Source organism: Hyperolius riggenbachi, chromosome 3 (genome assembly GCF_040937935.1).
Source record: "Hyperolius riggenbachi isolate aHypRig1 chromosome 3, aHypRig1.pri, whole genome shotgun sequence".
In the NCBI taxonomy this organism is placed as follows: domain Eukaryota; kingdom Metazoa; phylum Chordata; class Amphibia; order Anura; family Hyperoliidae; genus Hyperolius; species Hyperolius riggenbachi.
The window spans coordinates 500345265-500371680 of record NC_090648.1 but is presented as its reverse complement, the minus strand read 5'-3'; the positions used below and the strand labels follow the sequence as shown (position 1 = coordinate 500371680).

General features: G+C 43.9%; 1 protein-coding gene across 7 annotated transcripts in view; it reads right to left on the bottom strand.

Moving 5' to 3' along the window:
* Window positions 1–26416, bottom strand: part of SGCD (sarcoglycan delta) — a 1036820-nt gene that overhangs the window by 45515 nt on the left and 964889 nt on the right. For all 7 annotated transcript variants that reach the window (XM_068278312.1, XM_068278310.1, XM_068278311.1 and 4 more), the window contains one exon: window positions 1498–1570. In XM_068278312.1, the coding sequence (XP_068134413.1) occupies window positions 1498–1570 (73 nt within the window). The remainder of the gene's footprint in view (window positions 1–1497; window positions 1571–26416) is intronic.

Genomic DNA, 26416 nt, shown 5'->3' with positions numbered 1-26416 from the left:
TGGACTGTACCTGCAGCACAGAGCGCAGTCCATGGTGCTGATCCATGTGTGATAAGTGGCTGCACTGCCTGCAGCACAGAGCGCAGTCCATGGTGCTGATCCATGTGTGATAAGTGGCTGCACTGCCTGCATGGACTGTACCTGCAGCACAGAGCGCAGTCCATGGTGCTGATCCATGTGTGATAAGTGGCTGCACTGCCTGCATGGACTGTACCTGCAGCACAGAGCGCAGTCCATGGTGCTGATCCATGTGTGATAAGTGGCTGCACTGCCTGCATGGACTGTACCTACAGCAAACCGTCAATTATGTGTCATTAGTGGTTGCAAAGAGGTGCACAATCTATAGCTTCAGAACAGTGCTTTGGATGTTGTGATATAACCCCATGCATTATACCTGGCTGTGTAAATTGTACTTGCATTGCTATCTGTAGTATTGTATTATGCAAGACATATTTACTTTACTTACAATCAGTGTGCCGTTCTTGTTTCCAACCTCCCTAGTGGTATTGAGATATATCATCCATACAAAACATGTGAACCGTATAAACGTGCATACACATCAATACTCTCCTGCACTGTATACTAGACCCCTGCTTGACACATTTTGGCAAGTTACAGGAAAAAAAAGTTATAAACATTAATTATATCACTTTTTGCACAGAAATCCTGGGGAAATTGAACGCCAGGGAGGTGGCAACACACACAACACAAATTTTAATGTTGTTTTAATTGAAGAATTACGATGTATTTTTCAAATTGCTTGTAACTTTTTAAAAACCTGGCCAACACACTTGTGCTCAGTTTTCCAACAATTATAAAAATGTACAGTCGAAAAATATTTGGGCAAAACAAAATCGGATCACATTTCTGGATCGAAATAAAAAAAAAAAACAACAAAAAAAAAAAAAAAACATTTAGGCTTTGTTCAGAGCTAAAATTGAAATCGCTGACGCCAACGATTTTCAAATTTTTGCGTGTTTTTTCCCCCTCCCGGGGCTCCACTGCACGCCACGATTTTGTACAAAGCGCATTTGCAGATTCTGTTTTTTCACTGCCTGACGTCAGTCAGGAAGTGACCTCTTTCACCCGGAAATGAATAAATACAATGTATTTATTCATAAAAGCGCGCACGCAATCACCAGATTTGAACGGAAAGTGGACGAAATGCGCTGGTATGAACTGTCCCATTAGGAATCATTGCACTAGCGATTTCAGGGCATTTTTAAAAATCACCGGCGCTCAAAAAAAAAAAAAAACGCAAACCGCACTAGGTGTGAACAAGCCCTTAATGTTTCTATACAGCCAATTGCTTTTATAAAAAATAAATGGGAAAATAGGTTTTATTGTATTGTATGTGGCCACCTTGATAGGTGGCAGCAGCACCCGGTTGCATAAGATTAGCTCTACAGCAGATTTAATGAAGTGCGTTTAGATTCTGTTTTATAATCATCTGCGCTCTGTAGACTTGCGTAATCCGCTCTAAAATGTTCCACTCACCGTAAATGGTGGAAAGGTTCGGCCTTAACATATGGCGTTTCCAGGGAGGCTGGGAATACTGCTCCTTCTGCTCCTGCAAGGCAGAAAATAAAATATATATATATATATATATTACCATACCACAGCTCCCCATCCATTCACTTCCAGTTATTAACAGTTGCAGCTAACCGTTATTTTTCAGTTGTTTTTTCTTATTAATTCCAAAGAAGAATGTAAAACAGCAAAGCTTGTAGATTCACGCCCACTTCCTTCGCTAGTCCTTGTGTAAATAGACGAAATCCCTCCCTGTCCCTCCCACCGCGCTTATCATTCTCTATCACTGGTAAATTCTAACTGGTAATGGTCTCGAAATTTCCAGTCTGACTAGTGAACTGGGAGGAGTGGGATATGTCCACCAAGTATAAATTTCCTTTTCTAGCGGCTATCGAAGTCTATGCTGGCACTAGGATTTTCTAGCGTACTCCCCCACACAACCTATCGCTGCCATCACCTAAGGGGCGGATGTAGGATGGAGTCTGCAGACAGCACATATCATTAACATAAGTCATCACATTGTTTCCAGTATTTGTCAATATGCAGACGAAATTAAATACAATGATACATGCATATTTATGGTATTCTTGTACATTAAGCTCCTCTTCAACAATGGATATCTGCTCTAAAATACATCCAAACTAACAAGTGGGCTCATTTCTGCTTGCGGTGGTGGTTCTGGATGCAATCCCATTTTTTGGGCAACTGTCTATCGCAGCGCTATGTGTATCAATGGACAAATGCTTGCGGTGTGCTGCATGCTGTCAGTTGTTTTTCTCCTGGACAGAAATGCGCATAGAGCAATGCTTTAGATGGAAACAGCCCCATGATTTCCAATGGGTTGTTCATGTGTTTTTCCTGTCCACACACAGTGGGAACAGAGTATCGGTGTACAAATTCGGAACTACGTGGTTCGGAACTCGAGCATAACCATTAAGCACCATTTCAGTACCAAAGAGAAGGACGGTGCATTTCATTAATCTTCGATACTCTTCCTCCCTCCCCCCCCCCCCTCCCTACCACCAGCTTGGAAGGAGGAAGTATTGGAGTTGGACCTGAACTCTTGCACAGGGCAGAAAGAAAACTGAGAGAAATTCACCCTGTGTGTATTTTGAGAGTTTAGCCTGGCTAACCCCCCCTCATCCGTGGCTAATCACGAATGTAATTTGATCTCTCGGCTGTGTCAGCTGGCTGCCTCAGCAGAGCAGCTAATTTGTAAACACAATGTTAACCCTATATCTGCTTCCATGAAAGTAGGAAGTAGACCCACTGCAGATTTATTGCAGGATTTATATTAGCTGTATCAAATGTTTTTTTTTTCTTTAAAGGTTATTATGCTGTTGCTTATCTTTTAGAGCAGAGATGTAGTTCTGAGTTCAGGTCCTCTTTAAATGAAATGCACCCTGTCCTGCTGTTTGTTGCTGAATGCATGAGTTCGGGTTTCAAATCACGTGGTCCTGAACTGAAACACCAACACTGCTCACAAGTTGTCTTCAAATCGCACAGGAGGGTTTATATCCAGCATATTATTTTGTACAAACCTTGAATATTATTCCTCTCTATCATCTAAGCAGGCCCACAGCCCCGTCTCTTATCCCACGTTCCGTCTTTACTGAATCCGCGGCCGTTTCTTGTCTTACCCGTCCACTTAGCTCATTGACTTGATAAAAGGACATTTATTATCCCGATATTGTGATGAAATTGGAAATTTCTATAGAGCGGCGATAAGGATCACGCGTGGAGCTGCCCCCTCCTCTGCGAGACGGACTCTCGCTTTTCTTAACCTAATTGACTTTGAGATAACGGTAATTGTATGGAAGATGAATCGTCACTGGCCCGTATTGGATTGTTTACACTGTACGAACATCCAATGTCTCTGTTTTTCCATCAGATTGGAAGACTGTTGAGGCATGACCCCCCCCCCCCCCCCCATCCTTTGGATGTATAGCTTAACCCCTTCCATACCACTGAGGTCAAACTAATGCCAGGGAGCTCTCAATGGATTTCATGTTTCAAGCGTCTGAAAGAAAGAGTGTGCCGTGACCAGCATCAATATTCATAGACTTTCCTTCCGTTTCCAGTTCGCTCGGCAAGAATGGCGGTCGCAATCCTCATAGTTCCTTAGCATTCAAAGTACAATCTTTTCAGGTATATTTCTTTCATGAATCCTTAAATTCCCAGTACGTGTCAGGCATTCATACACGTACTGTACATGAGCCCCCTTTACACCCGAGAATCCAAATGTGGCTCAAACCATTAACTCTTAACTTACAATGCTCTCCACAATCTCTCTCGTTTGCACATCTCCTCACTAGTTTCCAGATACCAACCCAATCGCAATCTCAGATCTGCACATGACCTTCTATTGTCCTTCTCTAAAATCACCTCCTCGCATTCACGTCTACAAGACTTCACACGTGCTCCTCTGGAATCCCTTACCACAACACATCCGTCGCTCTCCAACCTTTTGATATTAAACGTGCCCTCAAAACTCACTTTTTCCCATCTAGCATATGCCCTACCTTACGCCAGTTCACCTTTTGACCTCTGGACAAGTCTTGATTCCTTCTATTCCTTTAGATTGTAAGCTGGCAAGGGCAGGGCTCTCATGCTTTTGTGTTTTGATTTTGTTACACATTTATTCATATTAATTTTGTCCCTATTATTACCAATTCTGTATTTCGTACCAATTCTGTATTTTGTACCAACTCTGTATTTAGTATACCGGTGTATACCATTGTCTGCTGTAAGACCTCGCCACATATGGCGGCAGAACGCCGAGACCCATGCTGAGGTGCAAGCCTCTGTGTCTCGGCGAAGCTCTGACGTCAGTGGAGCACATGGTGCTCCTTCCTTATTGGCCAGGCGGCGGACACGTCCTCAGTACGCGATCTGCTGCTGTAAACACTAGCAGCGTGCGTACCGGTGTGTCAGCTGACTTGCTGACACGCCGCAGACTGGTTGTTTTGGATTCTGTTCCTTTTGATTGGTTAGTGCTAATATAAAAGAAAGGTGAGCGCCCTCAATCTTCGCCCGTGATAGCCAATGCTGGGCTTGTAGCTGAGATTGCACTCACACCAAGTGCCTTGTCTTGCTGCAGATATTGTCTGTCTCTTGACCAAGCTTCTTGCAGGTCTGATACCTTGTTGCCGACCCAGATTGTAACTGACTACGTTTCTTCTGATCTTCTGTTATCGATCTGGCTTTTACCTGACCTTACATCTTCTGGATTCTCTGTTGCCAAACCTCGGATTGTTTAAGGACCTTGCATGAACGCTGCCTGCCTTGATCCTGGCCTGTCTGACCACTCATCTGTATTGTGATTATACTTTCGTCTGGATTGCCTCAGTCTATAGGCCTCAGGTGACTATTCAATTATACTGTATCTGCATTATCTTGCTGTGTTTGGTGAATGCTATATGCCAGGTTGTATGCTACATCTACCTGCAGGGTTGTGTAGTTTGTGGTTAGGTAGGAGTGTATGCAGGTGTTAGGGCTGGGTTACAGGTCAGTCATATGAGCATACAGTCTGACCTATAGCAAGCAGCCAGACAAGCTTGACATCTGCATTATTATGTACCCCATCTTTGCTCCTTACTTTGTAAAGCGCCACAGAATATGTTGCGAAACCAATGTTCAACCGTGCTGCGACCTAGCGTCGAAAAGTAACCTTGTTCTCAACCCTACTTCATTAGTTCTCACCACAGTCATCACCAGAAGCATCCAGATCCGGTTCAAACAAGGAAAGTCCTGGGAATTCGTTTGGTATCATGGAATGAATTTGCACAACGTTTCAGTCACACTCCCCTTTCTCAAGCTCCTGAGAAAGGTCGGATGTGACTGAAACCTTGTGGAGATTTATTCTACAATATTTAAATAAAGAAGGGATTATATTTCCAGCAAACGCAAAAGCTTAAAGGGAACCAGAGACAAAGAACCCTCATGTATTTTACCATATATATCAATGGGAACATGACCGTAAACACCTACCCTTCTCTCTGTTTCATTCTTCTCTGCTAAATCTACCTGTTATTAGCCCTGATAATAATCCCCGACTGAGCATTCAGTCTAGCTTTTCCCCATAATGATTATAGCTGAGTCAGTTTTCTGTGATGTCTTTTCAAGCCCAAGCCTGCACCCGTCTGGCTCTGCTTTGCTGCTTCGAGGATAAATAGCAGCAAAGCAGAGCCACAAGGGGGCAGACTTGGGCTTGAAAAAATACATCATAGAAGACTGACTCAGCTATAATCATTCAGGTGAAAGCCAGACTGAATGCTCAGTCGGGGATTCTTATCAGGGCTGATTACAGGCAGACTTAGCAGAGAATAATGAAGCAGAGAGCAGGGTAGGTGTTTACTGTTATTTTCCCATTGATATATATGGTAAAATGCATGAGGGTGCCTTGTCTCTGGTTCTCTTTAAAGTGAATGTGTGGTGGGTCACTGGCCTCTATCTGGCAGTAACTGAGAGATATGGATAATGGCCAAAGGGCCTTAAAACAGAAGAGATGTGGGCAAGAGCCAGAAGTGCAATTAGGTCAACCAAGTGGGATATAGATAAGTGAAGAATGAAAAATGTGTACTCACAAACCTGGAATGGGATTAAAGCAAACCTGACCTGAAAATTAAAAGTCAAAATAAACAAACACAGGTCATACTTGAAAGGAGTCGTATCTATTTAAGTTCATGTCAGATATCAGATGCTTTAGACTACTTCATTTCCTGGCGCCAGGACATAAAATGGTTAACAGAACACACAGACACAGCTTATGTGAGCACAAATTATGCTAGCTTTTTACTTCAGCTGCTTTCCTTATATCCTACTCAATACAGGGTTTTGCTCATGCGCAGTATATCATCGTATGTCACCATAATTACAGAAAGTCATGTGATTTACGAGAATTGACACAGTTCAATGATCACAGGGAAAACATGTTATTTAGGACTTTCCAGGTGTCCCCATTTGGGACACTTATGGGTTTTGCCCAGCAAGAAGAATTTGGCTATTCTCTATTCCATGCAGCCAGCTCTTCCTGCACAGATGTGTGTGGGTGGCTGATTCTTCTATAGACACATTAATATCACATTGATCAGATACATGTATGCTTGTATATGAAATTGATCTATATACTATACTATATACTAATATATATATATACATATATACCTACATATCCTTTCAGTCCCCCCTTTGGTCATTTCTTCCAAAGGAAGAAGATGACCATACTAAAGCCAATACCTAAAGCAGGCAGAGCTAGCATCACAGTGGGCAAAATTTTGGTCGAAGTCTCCTAATGTTCAAAACATGAATAGCTATTTGGTAAAGTATTTCTAACATAGAAAATGATTAACCAACCTGTAACCTTAAACAACCAATTAAATAATGTTGGCCAATCTAATGGTCAAACACATCAGAAAATCAGAAAAGAACCAAATCAGAAATGATTCAGGAAAAAACCCAATAATTATTTTTCCTGATGCAGATCAGAACCAAGAACATTTCTCTTTCCTGATGTGATCTAGTAAAGATCTTATGCGGACTACATGTGAGGGTACACTCATGTGTATAACTTAGCCTGCGCCAGGGATATTTCTCTTAGATCAATACAAGAAAGAAGCTTTCTTATTATCTTAGTACTTACTCCAAGAGAAACTTCCATCTGCTCTTTTCTGGAAAAGGACTTTTCTAAATACTAGGCCTTAGGTAGGCCAAGGTCAGAAACCCTTATGGTAGCAACTAACTCATGCATTAGGTGGCTATATTTGGGAGAGGGTGGTCTTGACTCTACAATTTAGTTCACAAACCGTTTGTGAGGCATGGCAGACCACTCATCCTCCATCAGCCACTGTACTCCAAGCTATCTCTGCATCCTTTACTCAAAGTCACACACTCCTGTTAACCCAGGGGGTGGACACCAACCCAACTACACTCATACTCAGGTCTCAATGCCCAGAGTACAGAGGCTGAGATCAGAAAATACAGGAGTACTGCCAGAACTCACCAAACAATTCAAAAACGTAGCTACAGGCCTCAGTCCAGGACACATTTGTGAAAGGAAATACAGATCACAGCAAGAGATTAGGGAACAAGGCTGCATGAGACCATCAACATCTCTGGCCTTCCAATTATCCCATATTAAATATACCAATCTGGTTGCTCAAGGCAACTGTGTTGCTGTGAAATTGTAGTCCATCACACCAATCATACTGACCAAAGCCTGTTATGCTTGCTTCAGACAAACAGATACAGCTCTGCTTTAACAAGGGAAGGGAATGTTAACTAATTGACTTTTTACCACAGTAATGGTAAATATCTATACAGACACACTACAAATCAAAGCAGAAAAAGATGTAACTAATAGCAACCGCTGCCATAGATACTCTTTCTAGGTCAGGACTTACAGGACAACTGCAATGATGGCTACCTTCAGATTTAACCATACTAGAAGGACTCTGCTAATCACACATATGGACACTCACCAACTATATTCACAATCAGGATAGGACAAAATATAATACTCTAGCAAAACTTAGCAAGACAACTATGGCCAACTTGAATCTACTAAAGACCAAAGTATCAAAAAGTAGGAGACTTGTTCCCTGAAAATCGCCCTCCAGCGTAGTCACTCATCAATTTCCCTTTAAAGGTCCAATCCTTGTAAGGGTTTTTCACTTTCCCCTGAATCAACTGAGATATGTGAGGGTGCAGGCTGGTGTTGTACCATATCTTCTGGTTGAACTCCATGGACATGTATCTTTTGTCAACCCAACCAACTATGTAAAGGGGCCCATACACCTAACTATTTTCCAGGCAATATACAGCAGATTCGATCACTGTGATCGAATCTGCTGTGAAATCGTTGCGCAAACGCTGACAGAACAATTGATTTTCCGTCTGAAATCAATCGTTCCCGTCGATCCGTCCGTGCGGAAGATTTTATTCGATCGCCGGCGGGTCGGGAGTGCGTCAATAGCGGCGTTCGAATGCCCAACGACCGACGCTAGCGGCAATACGTTACCTGCTCCGGCCGGCGCGAGTCCGCCTCTGTCCCCGCGGCTTCTTCTCCGCGCTGGGTTCTGGACCAGCTGCAGCTTCATTGAACTTCCTGTAAGTGTAAACAGTAGAGCGCCTTCTACTCTTCCCCGGACAGGCAGTTCAATGAAGCTGCAGCCGGTCCGGAACCCAGCTCTGAGAAGAAGCCGCAGGGACAAAGGGGGACTCGCCCCGGCGGCGAGGGGGGGGGGGGGCGGCTTCAGCTTCACAGATTGTGATCGGTTTCATGCTGAAATCGATACACAATCTGTTTGCAGTAAGGCAGCCATACGATCCCTCTCTGATCAGATTCGATCAGAGAGGGATCTATCTGTTGGTCGAATCTGATGGCAAATCGACCAGTGTATGGAAGGTTGGAGAGTATAACGCCATCCCCATTCAGGTGTATGATTTCTCGATTTGTCTTCTGCTGAGATAGTATTCCGCTTTACTCCCTCAGCAGCACTGGCCACTGTAACAAACAGTTCTCTAGTAGTACTTGACTACTTATAGACTAATAACTTCCTCCCCATGTGATCACTGCCTGGCTTTAGTACTGGTAGAGAGGGAAGGGTGGGACAATGATGGGTTAAGGGGTTATTACTTTGTATTTTTATAGAGTTGACCTCTTTCACAGCGATGCACAGAGTGCATAGTCTTGCTACTAACTGTCCCTCAGAAGGGCTCTATTGTAGTCTAGGGTCATTTGGGAGGAAACCAGAGTACCCGGAGGAAACCCACACAAACACCGGGAGAACATACAAACTCCTTGCAGATAGTGCCCTGGCTGGGATTCGAACTGGAGACCTAGCGCTGCAAGGCTAGAGTGCTAACCACTATGCCACTGTAAGATGAATGATGGGTGTGTGAAAAGGGCTGAATGGATGTACAGTAGGAACAGGAGTGACCATGGCTGAGTTTTCAAAACCAGATGCTGCAGTGAAAACTGCCAATCACTCTGTGGCTCAATAGAACCTCATAAGCGGATTTAGTCAATGCTGGAGTAAAAGTAAGGGTGTATAGTAAATGGCTTTACTGTCAGATACCAAGGCACTGATCCAGTACTGAATCTCTCTACAGCCCAACTTTGGGAACAAAGCAAAACTGAACAATATGACAATAGGAAGGGTGTTCCAGTGGCCCAATGTCCACCTGTGTCTTCTCTGTATTGGGAAGGGCCTATGGGCCACTTAAAATTGTACAGTTCAGGAAAGAAACCCAAAGTGCTCATTGGAGAGGTTAACATTTAAATGTAACCTGAAAGGTTTGAAGCAGACAGACAGTAAGCAGGCAAGACTTTCTGTGCAAGAATAAAGCCAGGAAAGAGACCAAATGCTGATGCTCTACAGAGGAACGGTACCCCACCTCCTTGTACTCAGTACCTCACTGGTGGCCCACCCCCTCCATCTCATCTCTCCACTGGAGCTGTAGAACCTAGGTTCTCAACGTGTGGTACGCGTACCCCAGGGGGTACTTCTGATGGTTCTAGGGGGTACTCAGGCTTAACATACTTAACCAAGAATAACAAATTGAGTTTTAGAAAATGAAAATCAGTATTTTATCTAATTAAAAGCAATAGTAAATGCTTGGAAATTGTTTAGGACCAATTATCATGTGCTACCATTAAATATATATTTGTCAAGGGGTACTTCTGATAATTTTGACTATACCAGGGGGTACTTGGTGAGCACAGGGTTTTAAAAGGGGTACATACCAATAAAATGTTGAGAAACACTGCTGTAGAACACTAGTGCCACCTAGGGATGAACGGGTGAAATTCTCTAAAATGTCTTTGATGTAAAATTCCCATGCTTGCTAGTTGGAAAATCTTTATGAAAATATTGCGAGGAAAGGGGCTGGGGGGTGGAGGGCTGATGTGGGTGGAAACCAACAGCCAATATAGTGTAGTAAGTTTGTGACACAGGGATTAAGACTACTTTAATCATTATACTCACATTTGTGTGCCATGGCAGTGGTGGGGAGAACAAATCCGATCCCACTCATGTCAAAAAGCCAATCTCTGCAATAATGGCCAAAACAACAACGGGATATATTCTCTACACGAGGTGGTATGATTGTGTACATGGTTCAGAGGCACCAAAGTGACATAAAGAGCTAGTGGAGGACTAGGCTCTACTACGGCTTGTTGGAGATTTTACTCTTTATATGCCTGAAGAAGCTGGAACCTAGTCCTGAGAAACGCGTTGCAATCTATGCGAGTTTTGTTAACCCTTTAGCAGCCAGTTTATTTAGAGGCTTGCAAGTGCTCCAGGCCAATTTATTTTACCACATGTTTTTATTTGTTACATTTCTCTGCTTCTAATTAGTACTGCTGTAATATGCGTTTATGGCCACTTGTCCCTAGGGGGCAGTGTGAGGACTTCTGCTTTCAGTTTCTATATTCTCTGCTAGCAGAGAGAGATCAAAGCATTCAGAGAAATTACAGCACAACGAGTTCTGCCGACTGAGGTCAACAGCAGGGCACTTGTCTCAAATTAGATAACTCTATTGACGTTGCTAATGGGTTAATTTAAATCAATAACATTACATTTCTTCTTTTTCCCACAATACCTTTACCTCTTTGCTTTTTAAGTGGTTTTTAAACACTTCAGCCTTCAGTGTCGTTGCACCTTATGCATCCGAGCAACGTCCCCTCCCATTCATTCGCCAATAACTTTAACACTACTTATCACAATTAATTGATCTAGATCTCGTTTTTTTCCGACATCAATTAGGCTTTCTTTGGGTGGTAAATTTATGCTAAGCATTTTTTTTTCTAAATGCATTTTAACGGGAATATTAAGAAAAAAATGAAAATTCATGATTTGTCAGTTTTCGGCCGTTATAGCTTTAAAATAATACATGCTACCATAATTAAAACCCACGTATTTTATTTGCCCATTTGTCCCAGTTATCACACCATTTAAATTATGTCCCTATTACAATGTATGGCGCCAATATTTTATTTGAAAATAAAGGTGCATTTTTTTCAAATTGCGTCCATCACTATTTACAAGCTTGTAATTTAAAAAAGTATAGTAATATACTCGCTTGACATACATATTAAAAAAAAGTTCAGACCCTTAGGTAACTATTTGTTTTTGTTTTTTTTCTATTGTAATTTTTTTTTATTTTTTTTATTTTTTTTAATTAAAAATTTTATTTGGGTTTTTTCAGAGTGGGGAGGTAAACGGGATTTTTAAAGGGAATGTCCAAGCAAAATAAAAAAAATGAGTTTCACTTACCTGGGGCTTCTACCAGCCCCATGCAGCCATCCTGTGCCCTCGTAGTCACTCACTGCTGCTCCAGTCCCCCGCTGGCAGCTTCGGAGGTCTGCGGGGCGCATTGCGTACATTTTTACGCATTCCCGCTAGTGCAGGAACATCAACACATACATTTTTACGCATTACTGGTTCAATGCGTAAAAATGTACGCATTGAACCAGTAATGCGTAAAAATAAATTTTTCGTCCTGAAAGCGAGAGCTCTCGCTTACAGAAACAGAAGGGATGACGTGGGACACAGAAAAATCACGGCTTTCCAGAGAAAGCCGTCCGTTTTTCTTAGGGGGACGTAGATCAATGAATGGGATCTGTATTCCCATTCATTGATCTCAGGGGCAGCGAAAGGTGGCGGGAGCGCACGCAGCCCGGCAGCAGCTGTGCAGGCTATCTGGACGGATATATCCGTCCAGATAGACCGAAGTGGTGGTTAATAACTTCCTGAAAATCCTGCATTTTCTCAAAACGAGAATGCTCACAAAGGGTCTTTTCCTGAAAAAATAGTCTTTTAACTGAACACATCTTTTTAAGCCAGGTCTACACGGCACGATTGATAAGATCCGACAGGCCCGATCTCGCCGCGGCCGATTCCCCGCGAGCGAACAATAGCGGGGAATCGAGCGGAAGATAAGCGGCACTGGCGGGGACGAGGGGGGGTCAAATCCAACGCAGGCGCGCACGAGCTGGGACGCGGCAGGTAAGCGGTAGAGTCGACCCGGTGGCTAATCGAGCCGCCGGATCGCTCTGTATAGACCAGGTTTTACACCACCTTGGCTACAATGTGTTGTGCAAAAATTCTCATCGCAAACATTGTGCCAAAGATCCGGTGAAGTGTAAATGGCGATATTCGCTCATGTCCAATGTTGTTTGTGAATTTTCGCCAAAGTCATTTTCGCATCAAAAATGCTATGTTCTGTTTTGAGAAAATATTCACACAAATACATTATATTTTAGCAAAATGGTCAAAAGAAAAAAATTAGCAAAAATTCAAGAAAATTTGAATTTTTTTTTTTTTTTACAGTGAAAATCATGAAAAGTGTCAAATTGATTATTTTTAGTGTGGAAACTCACAAATCTATTAAAAAATGGTTTTCAATGGCATTTTTGCTCGAAACTCAAATTTTACATTATTTTCGTGAAAATAAATGCAAAAAGAATGTCTGCGGTTTCGCTCATCACCGTTAGTGTCTACTACCAAAAGGGCTGAGCCGTGGATTGCGATTTTTCCGGGCATCAGGAAAATGCGTTTCCATTAACAATATTACATAGTAGCCCAAGAGCAACCTAATAAGATAAAGTGTGGTGTTATTTTGTACACTCTACGTAATTTCGTCCACTTTGCCTCTGTGTAGAGCAAGTTCTGCAGTCTGGTTGGACGGAGCTTGTGACCGCGCCGGAGATAAGACCGCAGGCTGCCGGGGAAAGGTTACCCCTTCCTATGGAGAGCTTGTACTGGATTCTGTTAATACTCCAGTACTGTGGAGTGGAACATATTGGCTCCTTATCGATAATGAAGGGAAAGGTCATTCCAGGTGTGCTTAATGGAGCGTCTCTGATAATGGCTGCACACACGCCGCTGGTGATAAATGATAATGTACTCTTTGCTGGAAGTCAATTCTTATAGCGCTTTATGTATTCTATGGGCTTTATAGGAAATTAAAACATTTAAGATCAACGTTTTATATAATTTATATTTAAAGTGGACCTGAACTCAGAACGTCCTCTCTGCTCTAAAAGATACACAACAGCATAATAACCTTTTAAAGCGGATTCGAGATGAAAAACTAACTATGACAAGTATCTTGTCTATATATCTTATCTAAGGTTTAGATAGTTTACACAGCAAATGTAGCTGAAAACAGCTTTAACAGTTTATGATTATTAACTCCTGTGATACAATGATGGCAGCCATATTCTGATTGTCACATTACACTCAGGCAAGCTGATAGCATCTCCAGCCCTCAGCTCAGTCCCCTCTTCCCCTCCCTCCTCCCCTCTGCCTCTGAAATCTCTGGCTAGTAACCTCCTCCTCCTCCTGCCCAGACTGAGCTCCCATAAGCCCTTGCTACATGGATCTGAGAGTGCCAAGGCACTGGAGAAAGCTGTGGGCGAGGCTTGTTTAGTTTATAGGGAATTAGAGTATTAAAACAAAACAAAAAAAGTATTTGGCTTGAGGAATGCCCTATAAACTGTATGAAAGGAACACAATTATGCAATGAGCAAAAGCATATCTCAGATCCACTTTAAAGAAAAACATGTCTTTGTTACAGCTGATACAAATCCTGTAATATATCTGCAATGTGTCTACGAGTTACTTCCTAATTCATGGAAACAGTCATATTGTTAACGTCCTGTGCTTTCAAATGAGCTTATCTGCTTATCTGCCATAGGCAGTCATGTGACACAGGACAGATATTAAATCACAACTAGTGATTAGAAACAAATGAGGAGGAATTAAATGGGTTAAACTCTCTAAATACATACAGGGTGCATTTCTCTATGTTTCCTTCTATACTATGCAAGAGTTCAGGTCCACTTTAATACAATAGACTGATATATTTATTGCCCCAACATATATAATTTCTAGAATGCTAAGGGCTCGCTCACACTGGAGGCGTTTGTTTTTTTTTTTTTTTTACACGTGAGCGATTTTTAAAATCGCCCACCAAACGATTGTGCAATGAATGTCTATGAGAAGGTTCATATCAGCGCGGGTCGTGCGCTGCCCGTTCAGTAAAGCGGTGCCTGGACCATTTTTGAGGCGATTCTGCCTCAATGGAAAGTATAGGAGCAACGCAAAACGCTCACAAAATCGCTGTTTAAGAATAAATACATTGTATTTATCCTTTTCCGTGTCAAAGAGTTCGCTTCCTGACTGTCAGGGAGTGAATTACAAAACCGCTCGGAAAAACCGCTTAGGAAACCGCTAAGCACAAAAACGAATCGCCCACCCAAGCGCCGGGAATCAGGGAAAAAAAGGTGCCTCAAAAACAGCCCAACGCGGACGGACACGCGAGCCGAACGCAATGTGAACAAGGCCTCAACGTGTATAACCCCCCCCCCCCCGATGGACACTGTGGAGCTGCCCACCATGGCAACAGGATGGCTTTGGGGCAGTTTCCTCTTGGGGCAATAGGCACAGATGACACTCAGGGCTGTGGAGTTGGTACAAAAATCTGACTCCGACTCCTCAGTTTATTGAAACCACCGACATCCACAGCCCTGGTGACACTAGAGGGATGAGCAGGAACCCTGTAGAAAAAAAACAGATTGTCCCAGAGTGCGTGGGGGACACGGGTTGTGTAAGTGGAGGTCAAAGTCGGAACAGAACAAGAACAGCGCTGGGAAAATTTGGGCGCACCATGTGCTGCCGTAGGCCATAATGTGAATTAGGGTTATAGTAGCACTCAAACAGCAATTTGGGCGCCGTCAAAAGACAGGGCCCAAATTACTTTAAAGTGGATCCGAGATAAACTTGTACTCATTGCATAATTGTGTTCCTTTCCTATTGTTTATAGGGCATTCCTTAAGCCAAATACTTTTTTTGTTTTGTTTTAATACTCTAATTCCCTATAAACTAAATAAGCCTCACCCACAGCTTTTCAGAGAGCTAAGGCACTCAGTCCCAGGTAGCAAGGGCTTATGGGAGCTCAGTCTGGGCAGGAGGAGGAGGTGTTACTAGCAAGAGATTTCAGAGGCAGAGGGGAGGAGGGAGGAGGAGAGGGGATTGAGCTGAGGGCTGGAGATACAGATCATGTCTGCCCTCATTGTATCACAGCAATTACATAGTTACATAGTTACATAGTTATTTGGTTGAAAAAAGACATACGTCCATCGAGTTCAACCAGTACAAAGTATAACACCAGCCTGCTTCCTCACATATCCCTGTTGATCCAGAGGAAGGCGAAAAAAACCCTTACAAGGCATGGTCCAATTAGCCCCTAAAGGGAAAAATTCCTTCCCCACTCCAGATGGCAATCAGATAAAATCCCTGGATCAACATCATTAGGCATTATCTAGTAATTGTAGCCATGGATGTCTTTCAACGCAAGGAAAGCATCTAAGCCCCCTTTAAATGCAGGTATAGAGTTTGCCATAACGACTTCCTGTGGCAATGCATTCCACATCTTAATCACTCTTACTGTAAAGAACCCTTTCATCAATGGCTAAATCAATGGCTAAATCAATGGCTAAAACGTTTTTCCTCCATGCGCAGATCATGTCCTCTAGTCCTTTGAGAAGGCCTAGGGACAAAAAGCTCATCCGCCAAGCTATTATATTGCCCTCTGATGTATTTTATTATATTGCCCTCTGATGTATTTATACATGTTAATTAGATCCCCTCTAAGGCGTCTTTTCTCCAGACTAAATAAACCCAGTTTGTCTAACCTTTCTTGGTAAGTGAGACCTTCCATCCCACGTATCAATTTTGTTGCTCGTCTCTGCACCTGCTCTAAAACTGCAATATCTTTTTTGTAATGTGGTGCCCAAAACTGAATTCCATATTCCAGATGTGGCCTTACTAGAGAGTTAAACAGGGGCAATATTATGCTAGCATCTCGAGTTTTTATTTCCCTTTTTAAAGCGGTATTGTCACCATAAAAATCAAATTTCAACAGCAACTGGTCTGAGTGTATTAAGTGATAAAGATGCTAATCCTGCATTCAAAACTTGCAACACTTTTTCTGCTGTTACGGTTTGTAGTTATCACATACTTTAGGTGCACTGGCCCTAGTGCCAAAGAGTTGAATGCTGGGAGTTCTTTTTATCTCTAATATATTCCTCCTCTTCCTTTTATTGCCCTGCCTAAATCCTTATCAGAAACACCCTCTGAGTACTTGTGTTTACAAGCAAGGCTGAGATGACTCAGTGATTGGAGAATAAGACAGTGCAGTTCCTAGCATACACCTCAGTGGGAGTGTCTGAAGACTCTGGAAGGAGGGCAGCTATTGAATACACAATGAGCAAGAGAAGGGAGGGGGGAAACAAGAGTCAGGGAGGATATGATGTCAGCATTAGCTTGGCAAGATGGCCACTGCCTAGAATAGGATTTTCTGCCTTTCCTTTATAAAATTCACAGGAATCATTACGTGGATAGCACAATACATCTGTTATGTAAGTCGAAGTAGTATTTATCTACTTATATATGTGTTTTTATTTCTAGGTTAGCATGGGTGGCACGTGTTCTTTAATGCATCCCAAAATTTTGTTAGCTTTAGCTGCAGCGGCTTGGCATTGAGTATGATTATTTAACTTGTTGTCGATGAGTACTCCTAAGTCCTTCTCCAAGTTTGATGTCCCCAACTGTATCCCATTTATTTTGTATGGTGCTAGACCATTAGTACGTCCAAAATGCATGACTTTACATTTGTCAACATTGAATTTCATCTGCCATGTATGTGCCCATATAGCCATCCTATCCAGATCCTGTTGCAATATGACACTATCTTCCTTAGAGTTGATGACTCTGCACAATTTTGTATCATCTGCAAAAATAGCAACATTGCTCACTACTGCATCTACTAGGTCAGTAATAAATAATCATAAACTTGTTAAGCTGTTTGCAGCTAGATTTGCTGTGCAAACTATCTAAACTTTAGATGATATATAGACAAATTACTTGTTATAGTTAGTTTTGCATCTCGGATCCGCTTTAAAGAGAGTCTGAAGCGATTTAAAATACCTGTTTTTATTCAGCAGGCAGCTTCAGCATTACATTACAAACTGATTTGCTGCATTCCCGCGGCAGAAAGAGGTCTTAATCCCCCCGAAATCCCTGGTGCAAAATTCTGGTACTGCTTCCTGGTAGAGGCAGAGCTTTGTGCAGTAGCTCTGCCTCCAGTCCAGTCAATCTCCGCCTCTCCCCGCACCTCTGTCTTCTTTAGTTGGGAGGGGTGGGAAGAGGCGGAGCTAGGCAGAGATTGACTGGACTGGAGGCAGAGCTACTGCGCAATGCTCTGCCTACCCCGGGCAGAAAAATGTGTGACTTGGAAAGCCGTGGAATTTTGCCCCGGGGAGTTCATGGAGATAAAGACCTCGTTCTGCTGCGGGGATGCGGCAAATCAGTTTGGATTGTAATGCTGAAGCTTCAGATATTTTCGCGTCACACACCTTTCCAGGCCTGATAGACAGACCTCCGTGCCGGTGCCCACCTCCTGCAGGTACACCACTCCTGCACAACCGTAGTACAATGCACAAAATGGAGACGGCACACAGATGGGTTCAGTAGAACAACTGTATTAAAGCATGCAGAGGCACACACACCACATATTTCAGGCGGAGTCCTTCCTCAGGCCTGAGGAAGGGCTCCGCCCAAAACATGTCGTGTGTGTGCCTCTGCATGCTTTAATACAGTTGTTCTTCTGAAGCCATCGCGGGTTTGCGGAGAGGCGTCCCTTCAATCTGCGCTACTCCCCTTGGTTTTTCTCCACCGTCTAGGGTGATGGGTCTCCATAAACCGCTGTGGTTCTGGTGCGACTATGTGAGTGCTCACTGTGCTGGTCCCTGCCTCCTGCTTACGCATTTCGCCCCACCCACAGGGCTTTTTCAAAGCAAATGACGGCTGTTTTATGCTCAGCCCACTTTTCCTGGATTTGTAACCTTGGTCACCAGGTGAACAATTGTGCCAAGTGTGGGGACTCTGGCTTGATTACTGTGAGAATGGCAGCCTTTTACATTTTTTTCATTGACATGAATGAGTGAAATCTGATTAGCTATTTGTAGCTCCGCCCAAGTGTGCAGGAGGGGACATGAGACCCCCAGAACATATCATCCCAGGTAGTAAGGGATCTGTATACCAAGTTTTGTTGAAATTGGTCAAGGCGTTTTTGAGTGATCATCATACATACATACATACATACATACGATTTTAAATATATAGATTAAAATCTTCTAGTTAGCTGTTCTGAACTGTGTGCATGCTAGAAGCAGAGAGAGCTTCTCAGAGAGTGTTTTCAGTTGTTTACACACAATTATAACAACATTGGAATGTAAACAAAGATACTGTTATCTCCAGTCTGGATGCGGATTTGAAGCTGAATAGCCTACCAGGACAAAGTGCTGTGTTTAGCCTTTTCAATGATGTTCTGCTACAAATTATTTCTGGGATAGTAGCTTTAAAGCTGTAAGGAATCTTTTAGAGCAAAGCAGGAATGATGACTTTCAGACCACTTTAACGCAGCCGGGACTTTTGCAGGGGGAGCCGTTTTTCAGCTTTACCCTGCGCCCAAATTTCCCATTGCTGTTTTTGTACATATGCGTTAAAGTAAACCTGTGCGGTTAAAAAACAAAAACTATACATACCTTCATAGGCTGAGGAAAGTTTCTGGATCCTCCAGAGGCTTCCCCCATTTTCCTCTGCAGGCCATCCCAGCCCTGAAGTTTGCAGGTTCACGACGAACTGCACCTGCGCAGTAGCATGGACCCACTCGGGCTTTGGCAGAAATAGCCGAGACCAATCCGTTTCATGCTACTGCATAAGTACAGATGGCATGCGCAGAAGCACGGACCCGATCGGCTTTCTCTGCCACAGCTCCAGTGGGTCCAAGCTACTGTGCACGCATGAGCCTTTTGCGGAGGGAACAGGGCTGGAACGGCCCAGTGGAGGGGGACGGGGGAAACCAGTTGCGGGCGAACAAGGAGACAGAGGTGGACGCAAGGGAGCAATAAGTCTGGAGGAAGCCCCAGGTAGGTATATATTCTTTTCTTGACCACTTAAAGGGAACCAGAGACGAACCACCCTTGTGTATTTTACCATGTATATCAGTAAGAACATTAGAGAAAACACTTACCATGCTGTCTGTTTCATCCTCACTGCTAAAAGTGTCTGTTAGCAGCAGTCACAAGAATCCCAGACTGAGCAATTAAATCTGGCTTTGCTGGGATGATTATTGCTGAGTCATTATAGCAAAGCCACAAGGGGGCAGGCTTGGGCTTGAAATAACACCACAGAAGACAGACTTAGCTATAATCTTTCTGTAGCAAAGCTAGACGGAGCAGCCTGACTGCTCAGTCGGGGATTCTTATCAGAGTGATAACAGTCAGATTACACAGAGAACAATGAAACAAAGGGCAGATTAGGTGTTTACTGTCATGTTCCCACTGATTTATAAGGTAAAATACGAGATGGTGCTTCATCTCTGGTTCTCTTTAAGGACTGGGCCTGTTCCTTCAGATCTGCGCTGCGTGGGCTCTCCAGCCTGCAGCGCAGATCGTGTGCGCCGAGCGGGGGCTCTTCAAAGCCTCCCTCCGCAGCGTTTTCCGCGCTCCCTCCTTCCCCTTACCTCCCTCTACCTCATTAGGCTGCACAGGACGGATATCCGTCCTGCTCCATGTAGGATAGGCTTCAGCCTATCAAATGACGGCAATCCCCGGCCAATCAGAGGCCGGGGATCGGCGATCTCCTTTATGGCGCTGCTACGCAGCAGCGCCGTATTGATGTAAACAGCGGGGATTTCTTCCCCGCGTGTTTACATTACGCGTGCGAGCCGCGATCGGCGGCTCGCACACTGTTCTCGGAGACACCCTCCGTGAACTAGCATGGAAAGGCCATTTCCATGCAAAACCACAAATGACCAGCTGCCGCCTATCGGCGTTATCTGGTCGTTAAGTGGTTAAGGACCGACATAGTTGAAATCTACGCCCTGTTTTCATGGCTATCTGGCTGCCAGGGCGTAGATTTCAACTCACCGCAGCTGTGTGCATCCGCCATTTTCGTCGCTCCTGCCGGTCTCGCCGTCTCCCGCTGCAGCTCACTCGCTCTTCCTGTCTCTATGACGGCAGAGTTCCTGTGAGTGGGTCAGGAGCCGATTCCATTGGCTCCTGGCCTTGTCTATCAATGTAAGCGGCTCCCATTGGCTCACATTGATAGACAGGGTAAGGAGCCAATGAAAGCTGCTCCTGACCCACTCACAGGAACTCTGCCGTCATAGAGACAGGCAGAGTGGGTGGCCCAGGTTCCCGACATGCGGCGGTGATGTCGGTTGCGGCAGGTATGTGCGGCGATCGTCAGGATTCCACCGTTTCTGTACCAGCGATCTCTGGTCCTTAAAGGGGCAGAGATTGCAGGTACTTTAGTGGTTAGGGCCTCTTTCACAGTTGGACATTAAAGTCGCAGGTTAGAAAATGTTCCAACGCAGACTAACGCACAGCACTGCAAAGTCTGTGCAACATTCACAGTGCACACGTTGCATTATGTGTAACATGTAGCAATATTTAGAAAGTGCTGCATGCTGTGCGTTTAGCAATACATTTGCTGTGTTATGTGTGTTGCACATGCTCAGTAATGTTTTTTTTTAAAAAATGTAACGCATGCGCCGTTTTCGTTCCATCAGTATGCGACCAAGAGACACATAACGCAGTGCAAAATAACGTCCAATTTTCTAACCTACATGCGCTGCGTTAGGGGCACGTTGTGCGACTTTAACGTCGCATCAAACGCAACGTCCCACTGTGACAGAGGCCTAAAAGAAACATAATGCTGCCCTATGATATACTTACCCGGGGCTTACTCCAGCCCTTTGCAGCCGACATGTCCCACGCCGCAGCTCCGCCGGTGCAGTGGGCGACCTCTTCTACTGCGCGAGCGCTGTCGTCCATCAAGCCCACGTGGTCAGCAGTGTACTGCACAGGCACAGAACTACTACACCTGCGCAGTACACTGTGGTTGCCTGGATTTGATTGACAGCGGCACTCACGCAGGCGCAGTAGAGGAGGTCAGCCACTGCACCGGCGGAGACCCCATGCCGACGGCTGCTAGTGGAGATGCTGCAAGGGAGATATCGGCTGCAAGGGGCTGGAGGAAGCCCCAGTTAAGTATATCATGGAGCAGCATTATTTGACTGATGCTTCCTTTAAGTACCCATCTCAGGTACATTTTAACTTTTAAGCATTGGTAGCCGTATACTACATCCATTATACGTCATGCATAATGTGTTTATCACTAAATCACTGCATGTATATATAACACCTATGGGAAGGACGTATATTTGTTATGCTTGTGGACTTGCAGCTGCATTCAATGGCTGGAAAGGTTGGTGGGGATTGGTTGATGGGTAGCCTGTTCCACAAGAAAAGAGCCCCAATCAATTCATTTTTTAATTAACCATCCCGAGCTATTTTGTGTGATGTAGCCCCCCATTTTTGTAAAAAGGGGGGGGGGGCAGATTTATGCATATACTCTTATCTCTACCAAGACCAGACTGATAGACAGAAGGTTTCTATTTTATTGAGGCATACCAGATTTAAAAATAAACTTATGGGATTTGTAATTGTATCTGTAGAACTAATCCTAAATAGAACTTTACTGGACTGCCACAATCTAATTTTAACTTTAAGGGTTGAAAATCTAGATTTAAAGTCTGAGCTGTGTTTAACATCACATATTACTGCTGTATATTCAGCTCCTACATAGGGAAATGACGACCTATTGAGCTTTTAGGCTAATTTCACACCAGGACGTTGCGTTAGAGGGGGCATTAAGGTCGCATAACGTCCCCCTAACGGAACGCCTGGTGGTGCTAGATCTGGACGTCAGAGTGAGCCGCGTTGTGCAGCTCACTCTGGCGTCAGTGATGCCGTGATGCGCACTCTTGTGCGCATGCGGCATCACGTGGTCCCGCCGGCCAATCACCGCACAGAGCGGCTGCTCCAGGAAGTAAACACTGCACGTCATAACGTGCAGTGCATATTAATTAGCCATGTGCCTGGCCGCTCTCCGCTCCTCCCCAACATTTCTGAGCATGTGCAAGCAGTCTAACGCGGCTCAGCCGCGTCCAAAGTACTGCATGCAGTACGTTGTCTTGTGACGCAGCGTTACAATGTAACGCAACATCCGCACTGTGAACAGCCCCATTGATTTTTCATTACTGTGCGGTGGGCTGCGTTACAGGCTGCTCTAACGTGCGCCTGTAACGTCCCACTGTGAAACCAGCCTCAATGACTATCCTGCTATCGGGAATGTTGGCACAACCACACAGTTGTTTTATGACCACTAATGAGTTACCATGAGATATGCTGCTGAAGCCAGATTCCCATGCACAGATAAAGCGCTGATTTACTAAACCTTTGCAGTTAAACAGAGGACAACCTACACTTTTCCTTGCGAAATCACGGGAGACTTATTAATCTTTCTGAAGCTTTGCAATCTTATTTTTTTGTTTTCGTGTGCTATTTTTTTCCTTTCTAGCAAAATACAATACTGTCTGAATTTTGAATGCCCAAACAAAACACTCAAAAAGGGAACGCGTAACAATGCTTGCAATTCTAATAAGTATGCTCCTTGCCTAAAGGTGGCAACACGCATTACAACCAAAACACTCAATTTTACTTACAACCAAAACATTCAATTTTTTTTAAGTCCACAATAACGATCAGTTGTTTGAAAAAAAATCTTTTGAATAGGCCCTTTTGCTCGAAAAATTGTAGATCAGGAAAATTAGTAAAATCGGATCAATTAGTCCAGAAACTGGTGTGTGGTAGGTTGTATGAAATTCAACCTAATAGATTGTATGGCTAAATTCAAGAGGAAAAACAATTTGTAGTAGAAGTGAAAAAGACAACAGTAAATAAAGAAGAATGTGATTATTGTAATAGATGTAATGTTTTTGAGAGAAGTTGATGGGGAATAGTAGATTTATGAACACAAGACCAAGCTATAGAGAGCATAAGTAGGCAGAAACAGGTAAGTCTCATGACTTTTAAGGTACTCACACAGCGCAATGGCTTGCTGTGTGACATCTTGCAATTACTCCCAAAAACGTGTGCAAAAAAACCACTGCTCTTTTCATGTGAATGTAATTTCAGAGTAATATTTACTTGTCCCAGCGATGCAAAGTCTCTTCTTCTCTTCCCAGCGGCTGCACACTCTATACTTCCAAACCTCCAGCTCCCGATCACGTGACATGCATTCAGAGCCAGAGGTATCCAGCACAGAGAGTGTGTCTGCCAGGAAGATAAGAGGAGATCCAAAACAGCACTGGAGCAGGCAAATATTAAACTGCTACTCTGTGGAAGGGGGAGGAGCGAGTTCCAAGGCACTCCCATTGTAACGTGCGCAACATCACATGCCTAGATACTGGTAACATTGCCGTCCGGTATGCACAGTAATTTTAATGGTATTTAGTGAATCAAGTCCTATGTTAACTACCACAATATTTATGTACGTGTTTAAAAGATTTTAATAATGTAAATCCCCATTCACACTTGCGTTTTGCCATGCAAACGGACCGGATCCTGATCGGATCCTGATCGAATCAGGACCTGATCCGGACCGTTTGCATCAGGCATGCATCAGGCTGCCATCCGGATCCGTGGGCAAAAAATAGAAATTTTAAGAAAAAAATGTTGGGGTCAGCAGAAGGTGCACCTGTAGAATCAGGTTCCTGCGCTGTAGGCCTCACATCCACCTCCGACATTCTGCCAAACAGCTCCAGCACGTCTGTCACTGCTGCTCCACTCCAGACATGCTAGGCCCATGTGTCCCCATCCGAAATGGCCGCTTGGATACGCATAGGAAGTGGGGTAGAACGTCAGGTTTTTGTAGGCAGTGTGTTCTGTGCCTTCCGTTTCCCATTGGTTTCTGTGTTCCGGATGGTGCTGTCAGGCTCAGGTCCGGCTCCGGTCCGGGTGCGTGGGCCGGAGATCCGGACCCAAAAAATAGCGCATGTTGGAAAAGAGTCCGGATCCGATCCGGCTCCGTACTGTACAGAACGGACACGTGTGAACGTCCGCATAGACTTTACATTGCTGTTCCGTTTGTACAGTATGCGGTCCGGATCAGATCCGGAAAATCCGGATAGCGAACGCTAATGTGAACCGGGCCTAAGTTTTTTATTTTACATATTTTAGTGTTAATTAATAAAATAGCTGCGTACCATTTTAGCGGCAATCTGAATGCGCAGCGCCCTTATCTACGGTGATGTTACTGTGTTGCTTTATTTTCGCCCTCTGCATTTTCCATACTTCAAGACCATTTACTAACGCTAATACGCTCCTCTTAGCAAACATGTCATTGTCATTCTAGTGACACATAAACTAATATCGCGCTATTCAAACATTTTTTTTAACGAGCTCCAATACGTCAAGCTGGAATTGGACAACCAATCACATAATCAATTTTCATATTCTAAGAAGATCAGCAAAGCGGAAAGCGTAACCCTGTAATTGGAACAGATTATATATGTACTATGTATCATGCTCCTTTGAGAGTCCTGTCTCCCCTGACAATCCCAAGTGCTGTGAGTTAGTGAGCGCACTGCAGTCTGTGTTCAGCCTGACGTCAATTGGACATCACACAGTACTACCCCCCCCTCCCCCCCCCCCCCCCCCCAAATCTTACAGCAGATGAGAAAATTACTGGTGATTACTGGAGTGATTTTATCTTGTGTGAAATAAACTGTGCGACATCAGTGCTGGGCCTATGGGGGTCCCGGCAATGACTACGTCTGCCGCAACTCCAGGTCAATGTACTGTAAAGATGCCATCATCGACTGCATGATTGTGGCGACCTGCTGCTGTCACAATTACCAGTAACAGGGCTAGAGGCTGTAATGGTTTTCTTTTCTTAGATATACACGTGAAAGAGATCAGCTTGACATGAGACTGTGAGCGCATGCTAATGTTTTCAAGAGGACAACTGAAGTGAGAATAATATGGAGGCTGCATCTTTGTATAGATCCTTTACAAGGAGTGCTTTTGTAAAAAATAAAGGTAATATTGAGGCTTCCCATAAGGAGATGGACTAGTCCAAAATCTGTCAGATATGTCAGATTTCTACTACCTACTGTAATTCACAGCAACACAGGAAAAATTCAATTTATAGCGCATTTTAGAGAAATGTACATTTTATATGAATGTATTTTAAAGGTAACACTTTTTTTTATAGTGTTCCTTTAACTACTTGCCAACCGCAACACACCGATGGGCGTGGCCACGGCGGCAGCCCCAGGACCGCCTAACGCCGTTTTCCAGGAGATTCCGCATGCACGCGCATCTCCGCTTTGTAGTCGGAGCTCCGCCCGCCTTCAGTCTCCCAGCCGCGACAGCTGCTAGGAGACTGTCAGATGGCGAAATCGCTGTCTAATTACCCCGTACAGCGCTGTGATCTAAGGCAGCGCTGTACTGGGGACAGCCGTGTGACACGACTGTCCCCTCCAGAGGCTCAGGGGTGATTTGCTGTCATAGGCCTATGACAGCAGATCCCAGTGATGAGAGGGAGAGGGGTATAGGAAATAAATAAAAAAAAAAAAGGTAATTTTATTTAAAAAATAGTCAAATATTGATGAAAAATAAAAATTGGGTGAGCGATCAGACCCCACCAACAGGAAGCTCTGTTGGTGGGGAGAAAAGTGGGGGGGATTACTTGTGTGCTGACATGTGCGGCCCTACAGCGAGCCCTTAAAGCTGTAGTGGCCTATTTCTTGAAAGATAGCCTGGTCTTTAGGGGTTTTAACACTGCGGTCCTCAAGTGGTTAAGAATGTAAACCAGAGTGATATAATAATAATTTATAAATCAATATTGTAAAACTAAGCAATATTATTCATCATATTCAGCAAAATTCCTCTTCAAAGCAAATC